This window comes from Mitosporidium daphniae (assembly GCF_000760515.2).
Source record: "Mitosporidium daphniae strain UGP3 chromosome Unknown contig-91, whole genome shotgun sequence".
NCBI classification, from domain to species: domain Eukaryota; kingdom Fungi; phylum Microsporidia; genus Mitosporidium; species Mitosporidium daphniae.
In genome coordinates this window covers 1-19,655 of record NW_013546130.1, presented here as the reverse complement: position 1 = coordinate 19,655, position 19,655 = coordinate 1, and the positions used below count along the sequence as shown (strand labels likewise).

At 48.7% G+C, this 19,655-nt stretch overlaps 8 protein-coding genes across 8 annotated transcripts; 3 read left to right on the top strand and 5 right to left on the bottom strand.

The window, feature by feature from the left end:
* Positions 1 to 411: 411 nt before the first annotated feature.
* Positions 412 to 894, bottom strand: DI09_91p80 (Dim1p-like protein; the record flags this gene model as incomplete). The annotated part of the gene is made up of 2 exons (XM_013381029.1): positions 412 to 765; positions 793 to 894. The coding sequence occupies 2 exons, from the start codon at positions 892 to 894 to the stop codon at positions 412 to 414; spliced, it is 456 nt and encodes a 151-aa protein (XP_013236483.1).
* Positions 895 to 1,012: 118 nt separating this feature from the next.
* Positions 1,013 to 2,801, top strand: DI09_91p70 (uncharacterized protein; the record flags this gene model as incomplete). Its single annotated transcript, XM_013381028.1, has 3 exons — positions 1,013 to 1,082; positions 1,208 to 1,524; positions 1,560 to 2,801. The coding sequence occupies 3 exons, from the start codon at positions 1,013 to 1,015 to the stop codon at positions 2,799 to 2,801; spliced, it is 1,629 nt and encodes a 542-aa protein (XP_013236482.1).
* Positions 2,802 to 3,490: 689 nt separating this feature from the next.
* DI09_91p60 (uncharacterized protein) lies at positions 3,491 to 5,323 on the bottom strand (the record flags this gene model as incomplete). Its single annotated transcript, XM_013381027.1, has 2 exons — positions 3,491 to 4,898; positions 4,929 to 5,323. The coding sequence occupies 2 exons, from the start codon at positions 5,321 to 5,323 to the stop codon at positions 3,491 to 3,493; spliced, it is 1,803 nt and encodes a 600-aa protein (XP_013236481.1).
* A 1,079-nt stretch (positions 5,324 to 6,402) lies between these two features.
* DI09_91p50 (uncharacterized protein) lies at positions 6,403 to 6,807 on the top strand (the record flags this gene model as incomplete). Its single annotated transcript, XM_013381026.1, has 2 exons — positions 6,403 to 6,507; positions 6,544 to 6,807. The coding sequence occupies 2 exons, from the start codon at positions 6,403 to 6,405 to the stop codon at positions 6,805 to 6,807; spliced, it is 369 nt and encodes a 122-aa protein (XP_013236480.1).
* A 98-nt stretch (positions 6,808 to 6,905) lies between these two features.
* DI09_91p40 (nucleolar GTP-binding protein 1) lies at positions 6,906 to 8,804 on the bottom strand (the record flags this gene model as incomplete). Its single annotated transcript, XM_013381025.1, has 2 exons — positions 6,906 to 8,265; positions 8,365 to 8,804. The coding sequence occupies 2 exons, from the start codon at positions 8,802 to 8,804 to the stop codon at positions 6,906 to 6,908; spliced, it is 1,800 nt and encodes a 599-aa protein (XP_013236479.1).
* A 1,275-nt stretch (positions 8,805 to 10,079) lies between these two features.
* Positions 10,080 to 12,914, top strand: DI09_91p30 (RFX DNA-binding domain-containing protein; the record flags this gene model as incomplete). The annotated part of the gene is made up of 1 exon (XM_013381024.1): positions 10,080 to 12,914. One exon carries the CDS (start codon positions 10,080 to 10,082, stop codon positions 12,912 to 12,914), a length of 2,835 nt encoding a protein of 944 aa, XP_013236478.1.
* A 161-nt stretch (positions 12,915 to 13,075) lies between these two features.
* On the bottom strand, positions 13,076 to 14,586 carry DI09_91p20 (uncharacterized protein; the record flags this gene model as incomplete). Its single annotated transcript, XM_013381023.1, has 2 exons — positions 13,076 to 14,302; positions 14,509 to 14,586. The coding sequence occupies 2 exons, from the start codon at positions 14,584 to 14,586 to the stop codon at positions 13,076 to 13,078; spliced, it is 1,305 nt and encodes a 434-aa protein (XP_013236477.1).
* A 206-nt stretch (positions 14,587 to 14,792) lies between these two features.
* DI09_91p10 (DNA polymerase) lies at positions 14,793 to 19,217 on the bottom strand (the record flags this gene model as incomplete). The annotated part of the gene is made up of 7 exons (XM_013381022.1): positions 14,793 to 15,587; positions 15,616 to 15,751; positions 15,776 to 17,628; positions 17,653 to 18,078; positions 18,104 to 18,688; positions 18,715 to 19,068; positions 19,092 to 19,217. 7 exons carry the CDS (start codon positions 19,215 to 19,217, stop codon positions 14,793 to 14,795), a joined length of 4,275 nt encoding a protein of 1,424 aa, XP_013236476.1.
* Positions 19,218 to 19,655: the final 438 nt, after the last annotated feature.

Below are 19,655 nucleotides of genomic sequence, written 5' to 3'. Positions count from 1 at the left end.
CGTTTGAAGATGCCACAAAAAAGGGCACAAAGAAAAAACTAATCATCGGTGACGAATCGATCCCAGATGACGTTATCCCCCCTCGTCCAAAAGGTAACGCTTTTCTTTCTCATCCCAGCGGCCTGGTTTATTTCCCTTAAGCAGGTTAAAATTGGCGAACCCTTGGCCAGTATAAACATATTCAAAGAAGGAAAAGACCCGATTTTGCAGCCCGACGAAACGTATCCAACTTGGATTTGGTCAGCGTTGGACAAACCTCGTCCAAAACAGTATCTTGAGGATTGGGAGATCACAACCCGTAAGCAGTTGAGAACCATGAATCACTTTCGGATGCAAATGTCAAACAACAACAAAACAAAGCCCGGAAAAAAGGACTCCAATCCTTTCAAATAGAGGTTGATTTATTAGTATTTATGCTTGGTCGAATAGTCTCTCGGGGAAACGACCAATCCACGCCCTATAATAAGCATTAAAGAATAACACGCCCAAACCTTTGGATGCGCCGCGGAAAACGGTCTCCACAATGTCGATCATTTCTTGCCTGTCATCGATTGGCCAGTTAATTTTGTTGTTGTTTCCAGTGCCCAAGTCAATCATGATGTGTTTGTTTCGATAGAAGAACATAACTGTGCAGGGATCATAAAGCTCATACATTACATTAAAATCTGGAACTTCCGTGATATCCACTAGATAAATAACGGCAAAGTTCTTTACAAGATCGGCAACTTTATATAGGGTTTCATCCATTTTCATGCATGACTTGTCCTAAAAGCTAAGCAAATAATATGCTACCCAATCGTGCCCAAATCGAATGATTACCACTTTATCTTCCTCGGCCAATATGGCCTGATCTACCTGCCATCCATTAGTCAAGTGGGGGAGTAAGTAGGACATCACAAATAGGGGAAAAGTCTGCAGTATTTAATTTTTGGGTTGATTTTTAAATTTTCGGGTCGATTTTTGCTTTTTTTAATTTTCGGGTCGATTTTAATTTTCACCGTAAATTTGTTTTATGGATGAGCTTTTGTCCGACCTTGGCGTAAATGGGCTAATATCGCTTGAAGATAAAGATCGCTCAAAAGGTTTGTGCTAAATAGCTTATCTTTCCACTTAGCGCTGCACATACTCATTGATAATGTATCAAGTTCTACCTTTAATTCCAACTCATATCCCATTGTGGTCGAATTTTTGTGCAGCCGTCTAACAGACTCTCCTTGTCTTATTGATGTCATCTCATGTTTCACAAGCTTTCTTTTAAAAGCAAAACCTTCTCAAGATCTAATTATGCAGTTTCTAAGGTGCTTTGACGAATCCATCTTATTATCTGAACAATCCCAAGCAATTAGGCATGCGGGCTTGCTGTTATTTTCCAAAGTGTTGCTACATATTAAGGACTCGCCTGAATCTGTCGATGTGCTTTCCCATGTCTTTCTTTCACATTGTTTCGGAGAAAGGGACCCGAGAAATCTCATGTTGCTATTTAGACTTTCTTGTGACTTTATTCGTGCTTCTAGCTCGCAGTATGTTCGATAGTTTTTTCTTATTTTAGGAAATTTAAGGAAGAGCTCTTTGAGTCTATCTTTTGCTATTTTCCAATTTCATTTACGCCGCCACCTGAAGATCCTTTTGGAATCACCCCAGGTGACCTATCAGCAGAGCTGGAGGCTGTACTAACGGCCTGTTTTTCAAACTCGCTTTCTTCGCTTGTTCTGGAGGCACTTGTCGAGCGGCTTGAAGACGGCAATAACGCGTGTCATGGGGTATTGATTGCTCTTTCCCATCTCTTATGTGATGCCGAACGTTGGGGCTTGGTCAGCTCAGATTGCTCCATAGTTGCACGCCTTGTTGAAATTCTAATGAAATACTTGGGATCAAATCCGAAGGAGGTTATTTCAATTTTCCTTTCGGCCCCCTGGCTATTGCTGGAGGCCAAAAATGCTCTCTCATTATTGGCTCGTTCCATTTTCCTTGAAAATGGTAATGATAGCACGGTCGCAGAGGATGATTCCATTGTTCTCGCTATGTTTGAACTCGACGCAGTTGATGATGAAATTCTCGATAAAATTGTGATAGATCCGCTTTCTCCAACATTCCGTTCGTTCCTTTCGTGCATTTCAGACAAACTACCCGCTGATGCCCTCAAAAGCTTTTGTAAACGCCTCGACGGCCATCTTAAATTTACCGGAGACCTGCAGAATTTGCCTTTTATCTCTGCAGCTGTTCAAGCATTGCAACGTTTGCAATACCACTTTTATGACAGTCAAAAGATATCGAATATTCAAGCGGTTGCTTTTGAAGCACTGATTAGGCAGACCGGAAATTCCAAAGTGGTATTACGAACTTTAATTGAAACTAGACTTTTATCCAAGCTATCGCCCTCGCTTTATTCATATATGCTATCCATTCAATCCCTTTCCTCTTTTTTACCATCTGATGCTGCCAAAGATCCCATCCTAAATGACCTGAATTCTTTAAAGGAGGACTTTAAATTTGGCCGTAGTGGTTGTTGCAATGGAAACCCGGCCTCATCATGTGATAGAGTTCCCTCTATTCCGCAATCACAAGATACCTGTGAATGGCTAAGATTTCTGGCACTAGATGCCGCTCCAATTGGCGATGAGCTGCTTTTAAGACTGCTCAAACATCCATGTGTATGGGTGCGTTTGGCATTGATCCAACGGATAACAAATGATCGGCACATTGACAATTTATTATCGGATCCTAAACGTGTTGTCCGAAAAGCAGCCGCTGTGAGGAGAATTTCGCTTGCCTGCAACAATACCAGATGCTGCAAATCTTAGTTATTTTGGCACCTATCCTTTCCGATTGTGGACACTCCTTTTGCCAATAGATGATCCAGCATTTGCCAGGAAAGCCAATTAAATTTAAAATTTTACACCCCGGAGCCAAAGTTTCACATAATTTGTCAATTGATATTAATTTATCAAACGCCAGCCAGTGCGATTTAGATTTCTTTTTTGTACGCGATCTTTTTGGATTTGCCTGCAGGCTGTAAAATAACCTGGCCAATGGATGCCATTTATTAAATTTTGTTCCAGCTGGTCATAGTGTTTTGCTTGCATGCATTAACCAGGGCTATTTAGCTAATCTACATCTCAACTTTGCTTCAGACGATAATCAGCTGGACAGTGTGCGATAAAACATTGGCCAATTATTTCTAGATCATCGATCTCCAATGTTAAAGCGGACACCGACCCCCAATTTTTGGCTTTATTAATGCCTCTGCAAAAATCGGCTAATGCTACTGTCTTAACGCCTCCATGTCCTAAAACAATAATTTTGATACGCTTATTTCCAAAGCAAGGGCTTGCATACAAAGTTGCAGCGGCCCTTTTTATTGGAAGGTTGCTGGCTCGATGAAAAACTCCGGTTTCAATAAATTTTCCAATCACTTGCATCATGAATGGATTATTGTAGCAACAAAAACATTTACTGGTAAATTAACGATATCCTGATAGAGGGCAAGCTCTTATATGAAAAAAATGATTCCATCTCGGAACATGAGCTGATTGGCTGTTTCCATCTGCTGGAGGACAACGGAGACCGTTCCGGGAGGCAGTTCCACCCCGTCTGAATGGAGCTCCTCAATAAGGGCGTCGAGCATTACAAACGAGTCGTTTTGAGCGCGCACACGTAGCAACGCGCTCTTGATGGTCAATATTTGCGCATCAGTTGGCTGGATGTTTGTAGATGGTCCATCCTCCGACGCTTGCGCCAAAGACATCGCCACACTTGAGGGGGGCTCCTCGGTAAACCCAAATGTATCCCCGTCATCGCCATCACTGTGCTGTTTGATTTCACTGTTGTTGTCTGTGTGGCTGTGATTAGACTCTCCTTGGGCTTCTTGATCTTCATCTTCGGGGCCTGCCTGCGAGATTGGTTTGGTTTTCTTTGGCCGACGAGCGCATTTGGGTATGACCTCTTTGTAGAGGGAAAAGCGCACAAGTTCTTCGGCCACCAACGTATCGACCTCCTCGACTATGCTGCTAAGCCGTGCCTTAGCATGTGCCGTGGAAAGCCTAATGAGCGTCTCTAGCGTTCTCGGCGTTACCGGCATTGTCCTAGCCTGATCGCGGCCAGATTGTTCACTTTTGGCGCGAAACGCAAGATACATCGCTTTGATGGCCTCCATGGCGCCTGAGCTTAGCACCGGCCGCATACGGACCTTGGCATAGTGGATGTACTTGCGTATGAACGAGAGCGTCAACAGGTCAGAGTCGCCGCTGGCAGCTGCATCATCATTGCCGGTATCCATGTCCGCATTGGCAACATCATGGTCATAGCTTGTGGCGGCATAGCGATGAGTGGCAAAAACGGCATCGTCAACAGAATTCCCAGCAGCATCTTCGGAATTGGTGGTGTCCACACGCGAGTGCATTGCGAGGACATGTTCCGCAAGCATCCGATCCGTCTTCTCATTCATCCGGTCAAGCACAATGAAGAGCAGATCAAAGCGTGACAACAGGGAATCCGGCAGCCGGATATTTTCCCGCGGGCTTGCGTGTTCACGGTATTGTGAAAATATTGGATTTGCCGCAGCAATTACACTGCACCGCGCATTGAGTGAGAGATGGATCCCTGCCTTGGCAATTGTTACCGTTTGTTGCTCCATAACTTCGTGAATAGCCACACGATCGCCCTCGCTCATCTTGTCAAACTCGTCGATGCAGACGACACCGCGGTCTGCCAGAACCATGGCTCCAGCCTCCAGCCTCCGCTCGCCTGTTTCCCGATCGACAGCCACAGCAGCGGTCAGCCCTACACCTGTGGAACCGCGACCTGTAGTCGCCACCGCCAATGGCGCAATGGCCAGCACGAAGCGCAACAGCTGCGATTTTGCCGTTGAGGGGTCGCCCACCATCAACAAGTTGATATCTCTAGAGAAAATTAAAGAACACGGCGCTTACCCGCGAATGTGTGTCTGGTCAACAATCTTCTCCACGCCACCGAGCAACATTAAAAGAATTGCCTTTTTGATGGCAGCATGTCCCCATATTGAGGGGGCTAGAGACCGGGCCAATAGCGTGAAGAGATCTGGACGCTGTGACACGGCCTTGATTTGCTGGATATCCAGGTCTGTAAGCACAGGCATGTTTGCTTCTCGGCCCAACTGACGCACCGCATTTGCCACCAAAATTCCACGAAAAAAGGCAGGTGCACTTCCAGCAGCACTGGTAGCAAGGCCTTTATAAATGCCTACAATACGCACGCGGTCACCGGGCTTGGCCTTGTCAACCAGATCTTCGCCCAGGATGATTTCCACGGCACGAGGCAGTTGTCCCGGCGGCGCGCGTTCCGGCATCTCTTGCAGTACGATCCGCTGTTGGTCGCGATAAGTGCAGAGGCCAAATTCTGTGCTCAAACGGTTCCCCTCTGCATCCTACAGTCGGTGTTATGATGCTCATACCTGTTGCGGATATGAAGACGTGACTGGCGGGCCACTGCCCATAAGCGCGTCACGATATTCGCGAGAAATGAATGTGCGACGCTCCTCTACATAATGGATTGAACGCACAAGCTTTGGACGCACCAGAAAACAAGACGTCACGATGCCATCAACGGAAACCATTTGCGAAAGTGTGGATGCACTAAGCTCGCGTGGATTGGTCTGGAAATCGCCAAAAGCGCCATCAAGACCAATGCGAAAGCTTAGCTTTACCGTAGCATCTTTTTCGCCATCACTGCCGCCAAATGGCTCCACTACAAGCAAGTTATCGACCATCCGACGTAAAGCTGTCTCGAAGGAGGGCAGATATTCTAACGGTGTCATCAACAACCTACGATCAGAAAAGGCACGTACCCCCGCGAAAGTCCCTCATTGAAAAGACGCACATCATTAATGTTGACGATCAGACGCGTCTCAGCCCGCCGCACCATCATTCGCACTTTTTCTTTGTACTCCAACGCATCCGTTGCGCATTGCTAAAAAGAAAGAGAATAAAAAACGAAGCACACGCAAAATAAATAGATTGCAAACAGGCCAAAGCCACCAACAGCCAATAAAATGGCCGTCAAGGAGGGGCAGAAAGACAACCACCAACGATCAATAAAAGGTGTGTCAATGGAAATAAGATTGCCAACGCCATTGCGTACATACCTGTGAGTCGAGAAACTCGCCAAAAAGTTGGACGCGCTCTTGTTCGCGCTCATCGACAGCAAAAGTTGGTGTGTTCTGTGATGACTGGCCACGTGGCATAGCTCTACCCGAAAACGAGGGCACCGGAGGCGCCTCCCGTCTGCGCTCGACGGCTGCAGAGCTCATCATTGGAATTTAAATCAACAATTGCAGTTGACCAAATTAAGGCTACCACAATTTAAAAGGGACCCCCCCCACTCCATTTATACTTGGCCGTTTATAAATTTGCCAATCGTTGATACCTGATGGATGAGCCGAGTGTTACCGCAGAAGACCAGGCCCAGCTGAACACGTTCAGCCGGCTAAGTGAGACTTTAAGCATCTATGAACCGCGACTTGCTGAGGCACAGGTAGCTAGATGGACACCTTTATTGCTTTAGGCGCAGCGCGAGGCAACCGCAGATGCCCTTTCCGAGGCCGAAGTCTTTGCAGAGCTTGAGGAGCCATCGCACATTCGCATCAAGATTGGTGATGGCTTTGCGTACTTACCGCCGGGAGAGGCATTGGCCATGCTTTCTGAGCGGCTTAACGACCATTCTAGCAAATGCGACGAGCTACGGCGATACCACAGCGCGCTCGCTAGCGAGGCTTCGGCTCTTAAAACACTGCTGTATGCCAAGTTCCGTGGCGCCATTAACCTGGAGCGCTAAAACTAAAATTGTGGAGCATCCCTTCCGTGGTGTACACCTGAAAATGAAAAGCAACAACTGGGATGGATTTATGCAAAGGCTACATCATTTAATTTAGCTTAACGGCGATCGTGAGTGCCATTGCGCCGCTTTCCTGCGAACAAGTGCTTGGGTATTGAGGCCGTGACATGGCGATCAGCATCACCGGCACGACCCATGCGGTTGCGATGGCGCTGTGAGAGAGACACGAGCGATGATGACGTAGCATGGCCCTTTTCTGTGCTGTGGCCCTTCATTTCGCGGCCTTGTACACGAGAGCGTGAGCGTTCCGACATCGGATGCATACTCAATGACCTGCTGCTTGAAATAGATGCCGATCTTTTAGCACTAATTGGACGCTCAATGGCAGAAGCCTCCGTTCCCAGTGCAGAGATACGCGTTCGTGGTCTAGGACGATTGGCATTGGATTTTCGTGAGCGCGAATCAAGACGGGTCAGTGTACGCCGTTCAGTTTCGTGTCTTCGCACAGCACGAATAGCATGCACTCTGTTGCGCCGCTCGACACGTGCAGAGCGATCGTCTGCGGTCATCATTTCGTGCTGTTCTTCCTCTGCCTCTAAAGCTTCCAGTTGCGCTTCAATGTCTGCATCAATGAAATCTGCAATGTTCTTGCCGTTGAGAATTTCTGGAATCGGTCTTTCTTTCCAGTCTGCCTTCAGATGGTGCATAGACGCTGGATAGGAAAAGATTCCTGGGCCGCCATTTGCTAGCTCTATCTCGCGTAAAAGAGGTTCTGTAGAAGGCACCACAATGCCTTGTGGCAGCAATGGCGGCCGATTGATATTATCTCGTGCAACTGGTTTGGCCACATGCAAGCGTGCCAGAATTCCATTTGCACTTGATGTGATGCCGCCTTCTGCGCCCTGAACATTGCGTTGGGCCAGCAACAAATCACAGGCGACATTGCGTACAGCCATAACGCCTTCAGAGGTCATTTGTGAACATTCTACAATGGGCACACTGCCTGTGGCTGCTTTTAATTGTGCAGCCACTTCTGGTGAGAGGTCACTTACGCGGACCAAATCGCACTTACTGACCACCAATACGACGGGCCTGCTTCGGAAGAGCGGTTGCAGAGACTTAAACAGGGACAGCTGCTGTTCTATCGTATAACCACAGCGTTCAGAGAGATCCATAAAAAAGAGCACCGTCGCTCTGATGTGTGCCAATGCCGTGATGGACTGCATCTCGATCGTATTACGCTCGTCAAGTGCGTGATCTAGAATCCCTGGTGTGTCGATGACCTGCCACCGCGCATATTCGTAGTCAAAGTGACCCACGAAAAGGGATTTGGTTGTAAAGGCATATGGTTGCACGTCGACCATTGCCCGTGAGACCTTGTTCATGAATGAGCTCTTGCCCACGTTTGGGAAGCCGCAGATAAGTAGCGTGCGTGATGCCGGATCGATGGACGGCAGCCTCGCAAGATGCTGGCGCACCTGTTCCAGGTATGTCAACGCGTCACGCTGGCGGCGCATGACGGTGGCCATGCGCCCAAGAGCAGCACGTTTGAGCTACTTGCAACGGTAAAGTGAATCGCCAAACTTGAGCAGCTTTAGATATTCTTTGCTAATTTGCTCCACCAAATGCCGCGCCGTAGCTACTTGGCCCAGCGCCAGCTTATAATGGTCGCGGTCGTAGAGCACATTCATCAGGTCGCCGTAGAATGGATGCACCTCTTCGATTTTCGGAAATTCGGTTGTGATTTGCTGAAGCCGCTCTTCAAATGTGCTTTGTGTGTATTTGACCTTGCGCATGTAGAAGGAGCGAATGCGCGAGATTTGATAGCCCTTGTGCACGACGGTGGGTGTTTTGCGCTGCGTTTTACTGAGCACAATATCGAGAAAGTCTGTACTGGAGGGCACAACTTGGATACGCTTGAAGTTGTGATTTGCCCCAGTGATGTTGTCTGTGAGCACGCTGGTAGAGGGACCTGAGGGGAGCACAGGAACGGTCATGGAAATGCAAAAAGTAGTGCGCGATATTTTTTTAAATTAAACCAAATTAAAATTTAAATGGCACAAACATGCTGAAATTCGCTACATGCACACGTTACGCACCCATCCCAGCTAGGGGCAGGAGCGTACCGGCCAAATAAATTCAGAATATCACGCGAACTGCCACGTCTCCATATTTTCTTGTGGCATTGATTGACGGAGGCTACACAGTTCTGCATCCTTGCTGGCGAAATAGCTTGCAACGTGCAACGCCAGCCTGGTTCATAGTTCTTGCCTATCAGTAAGCCGCCAATAAAGCCCTGCTGATCGGCCCATATTGGAGCTGTAATTGACAAAATTGTGGTGCGCAGTCGTGTGATATATTTATGTAAAAAGCAGATCTCCTGTACATGGCGCTGTCAGCGAGCCTTTCCGCCGTTCTTAGGGTTGAGGGGCGATGTGGCCCACTAATGTAAAAATAAGCAAAAACCATGCATACATTCTGCGCAGCGAGCTTGAAGGCATCTTTATGGCTGATTGCAGAGTTTGCTTTTTTCACCTTTGGCAACTCTGTGGACATGAAGCTGGTGTACGGCGTGATTTTCTTTGCGGAAGCATCCTTGGAGGTGGAGGACTTTTTTACTGCAACGTAAAACGAATATGACGAAACCTTTGCTGTTTACGGCGGAAACTTTTTTTGTTGATGCTGCTGGCTTGGTTTGCGATGCGGTAGCGCTTGTGCTGCTTGATTTTGCCATAGTTTAATAGTCTTACTAATCAATGGCACAATTTATAGTGTGTCCTTATACACTATGGTGTTCAATGGCGCCGTAATTTGTGCATTTCCCGCCAAACCTTTAAACAAGGGTTGGCTCGATTTTAACTTTAAACGAGGGTTGGCTCGACTTTAAACGAGGATTGGCTCGACTTTAAATCAACGCGGCTCGACTTTAAATGAACGCGGTTCAACTTTAAAATGCCAATCGAACGGCACTTTGTTGAACAGTCCGCCACGCATTGGGCCCCAAAGTAATTTTTAATTATTGCTAATTTATTGTTGATGATGGTCACCAGCGAATCGTGCTCTTATCAGCGAGCCCCATCACGCTCTGTTTATACCGCATACCTCATCATCGAAACATCATCGCAATCACCATAATCACTCCACCTATTGGCATGCTATCTAAACATGCCGATCTCGTCACCATCAAACATATATAGGCCATTGGTGTCCAGGGCCGCCACCATCATCAGCCTCACATCATCATCAACCCATCTTCGAGCCAGCTCATCCAAATGATGACCTCTGATTATATCCAAGAAGATCAAGAGGCCATTTCCTTAAAGATTTTCGGCGCTGCTGATATCATTATAAACTCGCCCCCATCAGCTCACTCGTCATTTCATACAAATTTTCACTCTGCATTCCTGACTCACTCTCCACGCACAAGTTTCACATCTTCTGCCCCGTTATCTAATTTTGCATTCCCCTCCGACTTTCAAGCCCCCTTTGCGCAGCCTGGCACTGCGCTTTCGCTGATGGCGCCCACCTCAACGGCAAGCATTTCGCACGAGCAGACTGCAGCACTCCTCTCGTCTAATCATTACTTCTCCTCTGCAGAATACTCCACATCCACTCTTGATACGCCCGATTATGGTGAATCTACATCGGTGGATTTTCCGCTCTCCACGTCTATAGACTTTGGCGGCTCGCAAACAGAGTTCATCGGCTCGCCTGAATATATTTCATTATCATCCACATCTTTTTCAACAGCCCCCTTTGAGTGTCTCTCTGCGCCACCATCTTTCGGCATGATGGGCCACACCGGTAACGGTCACAACATGATTGTGGACTATGTTACCCCATCTGGTGGTCCTACTTGGCACCACCATCAATACGGTAGTGAGCAAGGTGCCCCCATATCCTCAATGACAGCCATCAAGGGAAAGTCACCCTATGTCGTTCTTTGGCTCCAATCGCACTTTGAGTCATCTGAAGGTGTTTCCATGCCTCGTTCGTTGCTGTACACACACTATTATGAATCGTGCGTTGCCGATTCCATCGAGCCAGTCAATGCTGCCTCTTTTGGTAAGATTATCCGCTCTGTGTTTCCAAACTTGCGCACGCGGCGTCTTGGTACGCGCGGCCACTCCAAGTATCATTATTACGGGATCAGGATGAAGGCACCCATGTCGACTGCAGAAGCGGCTCCAGCACTTTCAAGTCCGGTCCCCAATACCGGCTTTGGCTCCTCGTCATATGGAGCGGGGACTGGCACTGTAGAGACTGTGGACTCAATTCCCCACTCTATCAAATCGCACTTTACCATCCGGCCGTCACGGAATCGACAGACTTCGTCACCAGTTACCATCTACAGCTTGGCCACCGGCGGCCTCTCCTGCGTTACAGCTAATCCGCCATCCATTGATCGGTTTGCCGCGAGGTTGCACATGGCTGCACCAGACGCGCTTCCCATTGAGCACGGTGACCTTTTCAGACTTGGCCTGCAGCATCATACTACCTTGCTGCTTTCCCTAATTTTACGCGAAGAGTATCTGCAATTTGAAGAGGAATTTACACTCTATTGGCTTGGCGTGTTCCCTAAGAGCTTTCCAGAATTTCAGGCTTCCAATGCAAACCAAACGAACTCGGTGTCCGAAATTTCTTGTTTTTTTCCTTCTCAAAAGAGCGAAAATCGATCTCCAGGAACGCGACTTTATCAGAGCATCCTTTCAATGATACAAAGATTCGATGCTACCTCCCTCGCTGTCATCCAGGAATGTTTTCTTGCTTCGTTTTGGACCAATGGCATTACTCAGGCACAACTAGAAAATGTCCGTCTCTTTTGCACCAAGACATTACCTGGACTGATCACGATGCTTGTCAAAGGATATTTCAGCGCTCGAGACCTGGAAAATGTCCAGTTTGACGTCAATGGCTGGCCAACAGGCCAGCCATGGCATACCCCGGCCACACTTCCATCCAAGTTGCTGGTGGTGAAGCTCGAATTTTTCAAGAAGCTCTCCATGATGCTGCTTAAACGCGTCTCTCTGCACTCACTTGCCACTACCTTGCGCAGCGCCAATGGCGTCGTAATTGGAACTGCTGCCACCAAATGTGATTTCTCTTCAAGTGCCTGCACGAATCGATCGCCTTCAGCTAGTCTGTCGGCTCCAGGCTCTGCGGAGCTTAGGCGGCTGGCTCGTGCCGCCGTGCGCGAGGCAGCAAGCGAATTGCAGCGCCACGTTTCTCATGAGCGGGACTGCGGCTTACGAGCACAAGCTTTTGCTTTAGGTACAGACCCGTCGCTCTCTGCGTCTTTCTCACGATCTATTGATGAGATGGATGCTTCCTTTATTCCGGAAGAAATCCTTGCGCAATTTATTACGTCAATGGAGCTCATTTTTGGGGATGACCAGCTTGACTGGGACGCTTGGGCATCTTTTCTTGATAGTTGCGTTGATTACGAGGCCAGCGAGGATACCCGCGAAGGGGAGGAAAATTGCCGCCATCTAGATGCGGCTGCCAAACGGAAAAACGGGGCTCTTCCCAACATCGGTCCGATATCGTATGGAGAGCTGGAAAGAATGCAGCGACATTTACAGAACCTGCTCATCCAGTGGTCGTTTGTGATCGCCATTTTTATGGACCAACTTTTTGCCACCAGAGATCACAAAAAGGTAGAAGGCTCCTGTGCTAGGGATGAGGAAATCCTTGCTGAATATCTTCATTTTGACCAAGGCGCATGCGAGGCCGCCACGCCTGTGGGTGATGGGGCCTCTGAAGTGGTTGTTGCACAGCCGGCCCCGGCTGCCTCCACCACGCCGCTGTCACTTTTTGAAACGGTGCGGCTTCTCACGGAAGAGTATCTGCTGTATCTCGTCGAGCAGCGACTGGATGAACTCAGAGATGCATGTGCATCATCATCAACTAGCGGCTTGATTGGTTTCGTGATGGAACCAAACTTTCTTTGCTTGAAGTCTGCCTCGCGTCGGCGAGAAAAGCGTACAAGAAAGAAAACATTTGACGAGTCCCTTACTGCAATGGAGCCCGTTGAGTGCGCCTTCATTCAAGGCCTCTCGATTACAGATGCTACACTGACATGTGGTCCTCTAAGATCGCTGTCATAGCCCCCTCCACGCCCCCTGTTCACTTTACTGGTCGCCATTGTGCGGTCGACACTGGGCAGCCGCCCTATCCCTATTTTAAATATACTAATAAACCAATTAAGAGTTTTTCTTTAACTTTCAAGTGTTGTTTTATAAAATTACTTGCTTAATGACGATCGGTGCTAGTCAGAGCTCCGTTTCTTTTTCTTGTCCTTTTTGTCCTTTTCTTTTTCCTTCTTTTCTTTCTTGTCTTTCTTTTCCTTTTTAACGCGTTTCTTTTCGTCTTCGTCGCTGCTCTGACCATCATCCATGTCTTCATTTTGGTTATCGACCAGACTGCCAGACTTTTCTTCGACTGGGGTTACGAACGAAATACGTGTCGATGAAACGGTGGCATTCTTATCCACTGCCATGTCTTCCTTTGGGGAAAAAAAGTCGACGTATCCTTGAGACCAAGCGGAAGGCGTATTTTCGTTGGACCTTCCGTGCTTATCCAGCTGTCCACTCTTGATCATTGCCTTCTTTTCCACAGCTTTGGGTCCGAGACCCCATTTTCTGGGATACGTGTCTCGTTCCATGATCACGCGCTTAATCCGGGCAATTATGCCATGGTCAACGCTAGCAATCACGGCCGTTGTCATCTGTGCAATTCCAAGTGCAATGGCTTCGCCCTTGGTCGTGATGATGACAACCTCTTCTTCCATTTCGATCCCCGCATCATAGCGTAACAGACCTGGAATCATCAGCTTGGCACCATAGCAAATCGCATTGACAGCAGAGTCTTTCACCATCAGTCGTTTGTAGGAGACAAGCAATGACTCTAATGGCCTAACAACACGTCTCAAGTACGACTCATCTCGTGTCGCATCATAGAGCCATTGCGCATCAAGTAGGTCGTGCATGGTCACCATGCCGTCAGCTTCAGAAGTAGCCCCGGAGCGTACACGTCTTAGCTCTTGCATGTGGCCACCAACGCCCAGCATCAGACCAAGATGCACGCAGAGTGTTCTGATGTACGTACCGGCCTCGCAGGAGACCCAAAAGACACCCAGCGAGCGTTCTTCGTCGGTCTCCAGCAACAGCGAGTCATGGATGGTGCGTACACGCAGTTGACGCTTAACAGCACTGATCAGCGGTGGTCTTTGAAACAGGGCACCAGTCAGCCCTTCGAGCGCCCCGCGTAGGCGCTGTTCCAGCTCGCCGCTTCCAAAGCGATCGTGCAGGCGCACCACACAAACATACTCCTTGCCTGCACTCTGCTGGCTTTTGACTAGCCTTGTGGCACGGTCGATGCACACGATAAGACACCCGGTGACTTTTGGATCCAGCGTGCCTGAATGTCCCGTCTTCTCGACACGTAAAATGCGCCGAATCCATGCGACGACTTCGTGCGAGGATGGATTTGCGGGCTTGTCCAAATTTATCACACCATATCTAGATGGATTAAACGATCAAGCAAGCCACAAGAAAAAATAAAGAAAAACGAAAAAAGGCCCCACCTGATATAGTTAGTAAGATCGCGGGAAAGCGGTGACGCTCCATTAGGAAGCGGTGTGTAGTGTGCAGAGCGCACGTGCATTCTTTCAAAGTTCTATGATCAGTGCTAAACGCTTACTTTCAGCAGCAGTGGCCATTCGCTGGCATCCAGTGGCACGCGCTCCGTAGAGGGCTTGACCATAGTAGCGTGCTCCATTGCAAAATGCAAAAAAAAAATTAATTAGGGTTAATTTGGTGTCCATTGGGTTGAGTCGAGTTGCTCTCAGGAGGTACTTTGAAGTGGCCGCAATGATGACCACCATTTTGTGCAAATGGAATCAACATCCAAATTTTTTGCTAAATTATCGCGATTAATTGATGGATATTTAATGGATCGCCCTAACACCCCCACTAGGGTTAGGGTTAAGCAGCATGCAGGCGCCGGAAGAGCTCGCCAAGCTGTACTACAGGATATGCGCTGCGCGTGACCAACGTTTCTATCGTCGGCACTGTCTTTTTCCAATAGAGCATTTGTAGATACAGTGAGCGATCGCTAATTTCTGGCAGGAGCGTGCCACAGCATCCAGCAATGGGACACCGTTTCTCGTACACCGAGATGGTACGCGTTCGCGCCCCGCAGCCGGGATCGTCACATCGCAGCCAGCCCATATAAAAGGCACCAATGGCCCGTCGACAGGAGGTGGCTATCTGTGCAGCACGTGTCAACGGCGGTATTGCCCGTACGCAGGCATTGCAAAGGCTATTCTCTGCACTCGAAACTGCACCGCCGCAATATGGACAGCTCAATGTTATTTCTTCAAAGTTCTTTCCCTCCAAAGAAAGCAGTGACGTGGATTCAAATTCACCATGTGATGAGGACCTTACGACTTGTCGTGGTATATCGAGTCCCAGTGCCAATGAAAGTCGCGAGGCGTCAGTACCCTCCAACCACTTGCAGAGCCGCACCACTGGCGGCAACACTTGCTGCTGCAAATACCATTCATAGTCAAGCGTAAGCTCGCCCCCGCGCCGCACATCATCTGGGTGATATGCCCGTCCACTTAGTGTGGATGGATTAGACCCAGAACTACGGCAAATAACAAAAGGCACATGGTCGCCAGCTCGCAAAAAGATACCCCTGCTTTGCAGCTGTGTGGCAACCACAACGTGAGGGTGTGCCCTGGGGTCGCCATATGCCTGTGGGTCTTTTGTTAGGCTCTGCAATCAATAAACGTGCCAGTCCTACCTTATGGATGACGAAGGCATCTAGGGGCATCCGTCCCTCGCGTACTTGTGCTCCAATAACAGCAAGATGTTCGTGGATGGCCCCTAGAACTTCATCCCGGCCCTCTGTCAGTGACATAATCCGTTGCAGTACGAAGCTAAAATAAGAGTAATGCACTTACTTGCCAGTCTCTACAGAAAGACCACACCAATCGCGACGCACCATGTCAAGACCCTTAGTCTCAATGCGGTATGTTGTGGGCCCTACGTTCTCCAAACTGTTTAAGCGCAATGCGGCATATTTCTTTTTCTTGAGTAACAATAGACGTGCAAAAACGGCCTCAAGGTCGATCTCGATTAAGCGGTGACGCTCGTTGACACTCCGCCGCACAGCTGCGCCAATACGTAGTGCCTCAGGTAGCGAGGTGCATCCTGTTTCAATCATGATGGAGTCTGTGTCGCCATAAATAACACGGCAGCGAGCTGAGGAGCCCCCCAATTCCCCCATTGCTTCCACAAGTTCGACCGTAGATGCGAGCAATGTTCTCCCATGTGCAGTGACTAGCTCAGCCAAAGACTTGGCATAGAATCGTGAGCCTGTGAAGCCCAGGCAACCATACATGGAATTGGCCGCCAGCTTGAGCGCCTGCTGCCTAATATCTAGAGCAGCGCGCTCAGTACTCTCACAACTTTGTAGAAGCTTTTTAACAGCAGAACGCCTGGCTACCAATGTACCCAGAATTCTTGGCAGAATACCGATCACCGATGAGGGCTGCGGTTCGGGTTGGATAGAAAGGTCACTAGCTTTACCAGCAGCACCATTTCCATGATCAGCGCCATTGGGCGCATCAGGGGCCTCAACATTGGCAGTCGTAAAACAGATGTTATGTTCCTGAATGATGGAAGGATAAAGCGAGTTAAAATCAAGCAAAATCACAAATGTGTCATAAAGGCCAGCTTTTGGTTCCAACACCAGTCCTCCTGCATATGCTGCGCGCCGCCTTCCTCTGCCGACTTTGGAGGCTTCAAAGTCAGGAACATCTGAAGCACTGGCACCTTGATACTTATCTGGGAGCACAAACTTGGCTGCGTGAAACTCGTGCAACAACAGATATTCGTTCCGCTCTGCCCTTGCGCCATTGAAAAGAGTGTGTGCCCAAAGATTGCCCGCAATTGCAGTTAATTGTAAGCTTAATGGCAATAGCCGCAAACGCATGGCCAATTCAAGCGCAGCTTCACTCTCCGTGCCAAGTTCATAAAGTAGACCTGCGGGGGGAGATCCCCTTACTGGCTCGTGATGTGGCACATGAGAAGCCATAATGTCAACACTGATCCCCATAGTTTGGCAAAGCTCGATCAAAGAAAAAGACCGGGACTTGACAATACCCTTTGCACCGCTTCTTGTGTCGCAAAGAAGCCGCCCAGCAAATGCGAGAACATCACCATAAATTAATCGCGGCATAGTTGTAGAGGCGATAGCCTCTTCATCTTCAGGGTCACTAGGCGGTGCATCCACAACGATGGGTGGTCGTCGACGCTCTTCGCGGTTTGGACTGCCAGGCCACGTTCGAAATGCCAAACGACCGATACGCGACCAACGTTCGATTTTGAGGGCCTTCAATCGCCCCACCAGCAGAGGAAGATCAAAGGTTGTCAGATCATGCCCCACTAATACATCGGGATCGAGACGTTGCATCAGGGTCAACAGAAACGAGCAAAGGGAGCGCTCATTAGCGCAGCGTTCACCGCGCCAACCTGAAGGCAACGGCGCCGAGGGCACGCCATTGTCCACAGTTACAAGAAAACGCTCCTCAATAAGTGGCAACTCGTTCTCTGTGCGTGCTGCAACGATAGCAGCTGCTACGATTGTTTGTTCTGAGGATGTCCGCCGCTCCGAGCGTCGCTCACCTTCAACAAGCGAACTCTTCAAGGTGATACTTATCAATCGCAGGGATGGGGGCGGCAGGGCACCTTCCAACAAGGTCGTAACGCTTTTTGGGGACTCTGTTTCAAGTTCCCAACGGACCCAGGAAGCCTATGCATTAGCGTCAATACATACATTTCGCTTTTGGATACGGACATTGGCAACACGTATCCAGCAGGGGCCCATCAACCGCCTCTTGATGATAAATAGCTCGAGCGCTGGTGTTGTCGCGCCAAAGACATGTGCGATCACTCGAGATTCCTCACGTGCATCCGGACGACGTGTCCATGCTGGGTCCTCAAAAGAATACCGCAATTTAAGCCACTCCGCCTCGGCTGGTATGCCTGCAATTCCGAAGGCATAGCGCCTTCGGACATTTTTACAAGCAAATTTTGAAACGCGTAGGGCACTCATGACCGCCGAGATTTCTGTATACAGGTCTGTAAATGTAACCGGAGCTCCTGTGACACGATCATGTTGCCGCGGTAGCACAAAGAGATTTCGCTGGATACCTTTTACCGTCATCGTAGCAGTGGCAAAGCGACCTGGAGCCACAGCAATCTATGCGTTAACAGAAACGAGCAACCTTTCCGATCAGCACAATGCTGCCATTGTGCCGATCAAAAGCGTCGATCCAGTAAAAATTAATTCCGACATCTTGGCCATCAAGCTCTGGCGCCTCCGTGTGTTCCACAATCCTTGAGACCCCTTTTGGGGTCGTATCGGAGGAAGACACCATGCCTATGTTAGCAAGGCTAGCACGGGTTCCGATTGAAAGCTGGTCCGTCACAAGAGGAATAAACTTATCGCGATTGCAAGTGGATGAGGTAACCGCTTTTTTGATGTTGAGGTGTTGTGGCTTCTCTTCCATCATATGGACATCGGAGCTGCTCTCTTTAATGGTCTCTTCCTTGACGGAACTGTTTGCAAAGTTTGCTACCTCTGGAGTCTGGTCTGAGAAGCTAAAATCCTCTTCTCTGCAAACCATTAATTGGTCATAGTTGTCTTGTTCGGTAAATTCCATAAAAGGAGGGGCTTCTTGGCCAACAGGCAATGCTGATGAATCATGATAGTCAAACCGCTGGTTGCTGAAAGTGGAAGGCTGCAGCCCATCATCCTCTTCGGTATCAAATTCTTTGAGAAGAGCTTGATAAATGGCATTGCTTTGATCCTATTCGTTAGCCTATGTGGAAATACATTTTTTTCTGGCAATTGGGGAGTCGAAAAAGAGGCTTTAGTTGTGGCTGCTGTAGCAAAGGCCCGCTGAAGATTGTTAGAGGTGCCGCCCTGCGGTAGAAGCCGCTTTTGCCGCATTGCCTTTTTGGTGGTAGAGAGCCGCTTGGCTGAAGGGTTCTCATCACCATCGAGAAACTGGTCCTCATCGCTAGAATATGGACCCTCATAAGGCTGATCCCATATTTCCAGCCCTGTTTCCATATATCCTTGGCCATCGTCGTCGACTACAAAGTCGTTTGCCTCGGCAAGCCGGCCTTGTACGATGGAGTTGTAGACGGATTCATCGACCTCTTCAAAAATCTCGCCTTCGTCAACCTACGGTAAACAGTTATCTTTACCTTGTATGACGAGAGGAGAGACCGGCCTTCTCGCTTTGCACGTGCAAGCTGTTCTAAAGCGGCAGACCGACCAACCCCACAACCAGGGCGGCGGGAGCCCTTGCGGCCATTTTCATCAGCTTGCATTAAATTGCAACTAATTAGGGTTCGTGTTGTAAATTGGGGAACCAAATCCCACATTGGATGGGGAGGAGGCCAAGGGGCCCAATAAATCCAACATTCAGTATAGCTAGCTATGGATCCGTGTGCGGAGTACAAAAATTTGGGTGTAGTGTGCACAGATGCTGTGGCTACTTTTTAATGCTCTTGAGCGGCCTGCCTTTTTGTTTCCTTTCGCGCCGCATCTCTAAGGACACCATTTCTCATGGTCTGCATCAAGTAAGCAATCGGCATACCTGAATGTCTTTTTCTTGCAGGCAGTGGACCGTATATACCACAATGGTTGTGAACCCAATCGAGGCCAAAAGCGTCAATTTTGCCCCAAGTGACGCGGCCATAAGAATAAATTAAAATCCTAACCCTTGAATGAGGAATAAAGAAAGGCACATGCCCCCCCCCCCCCCC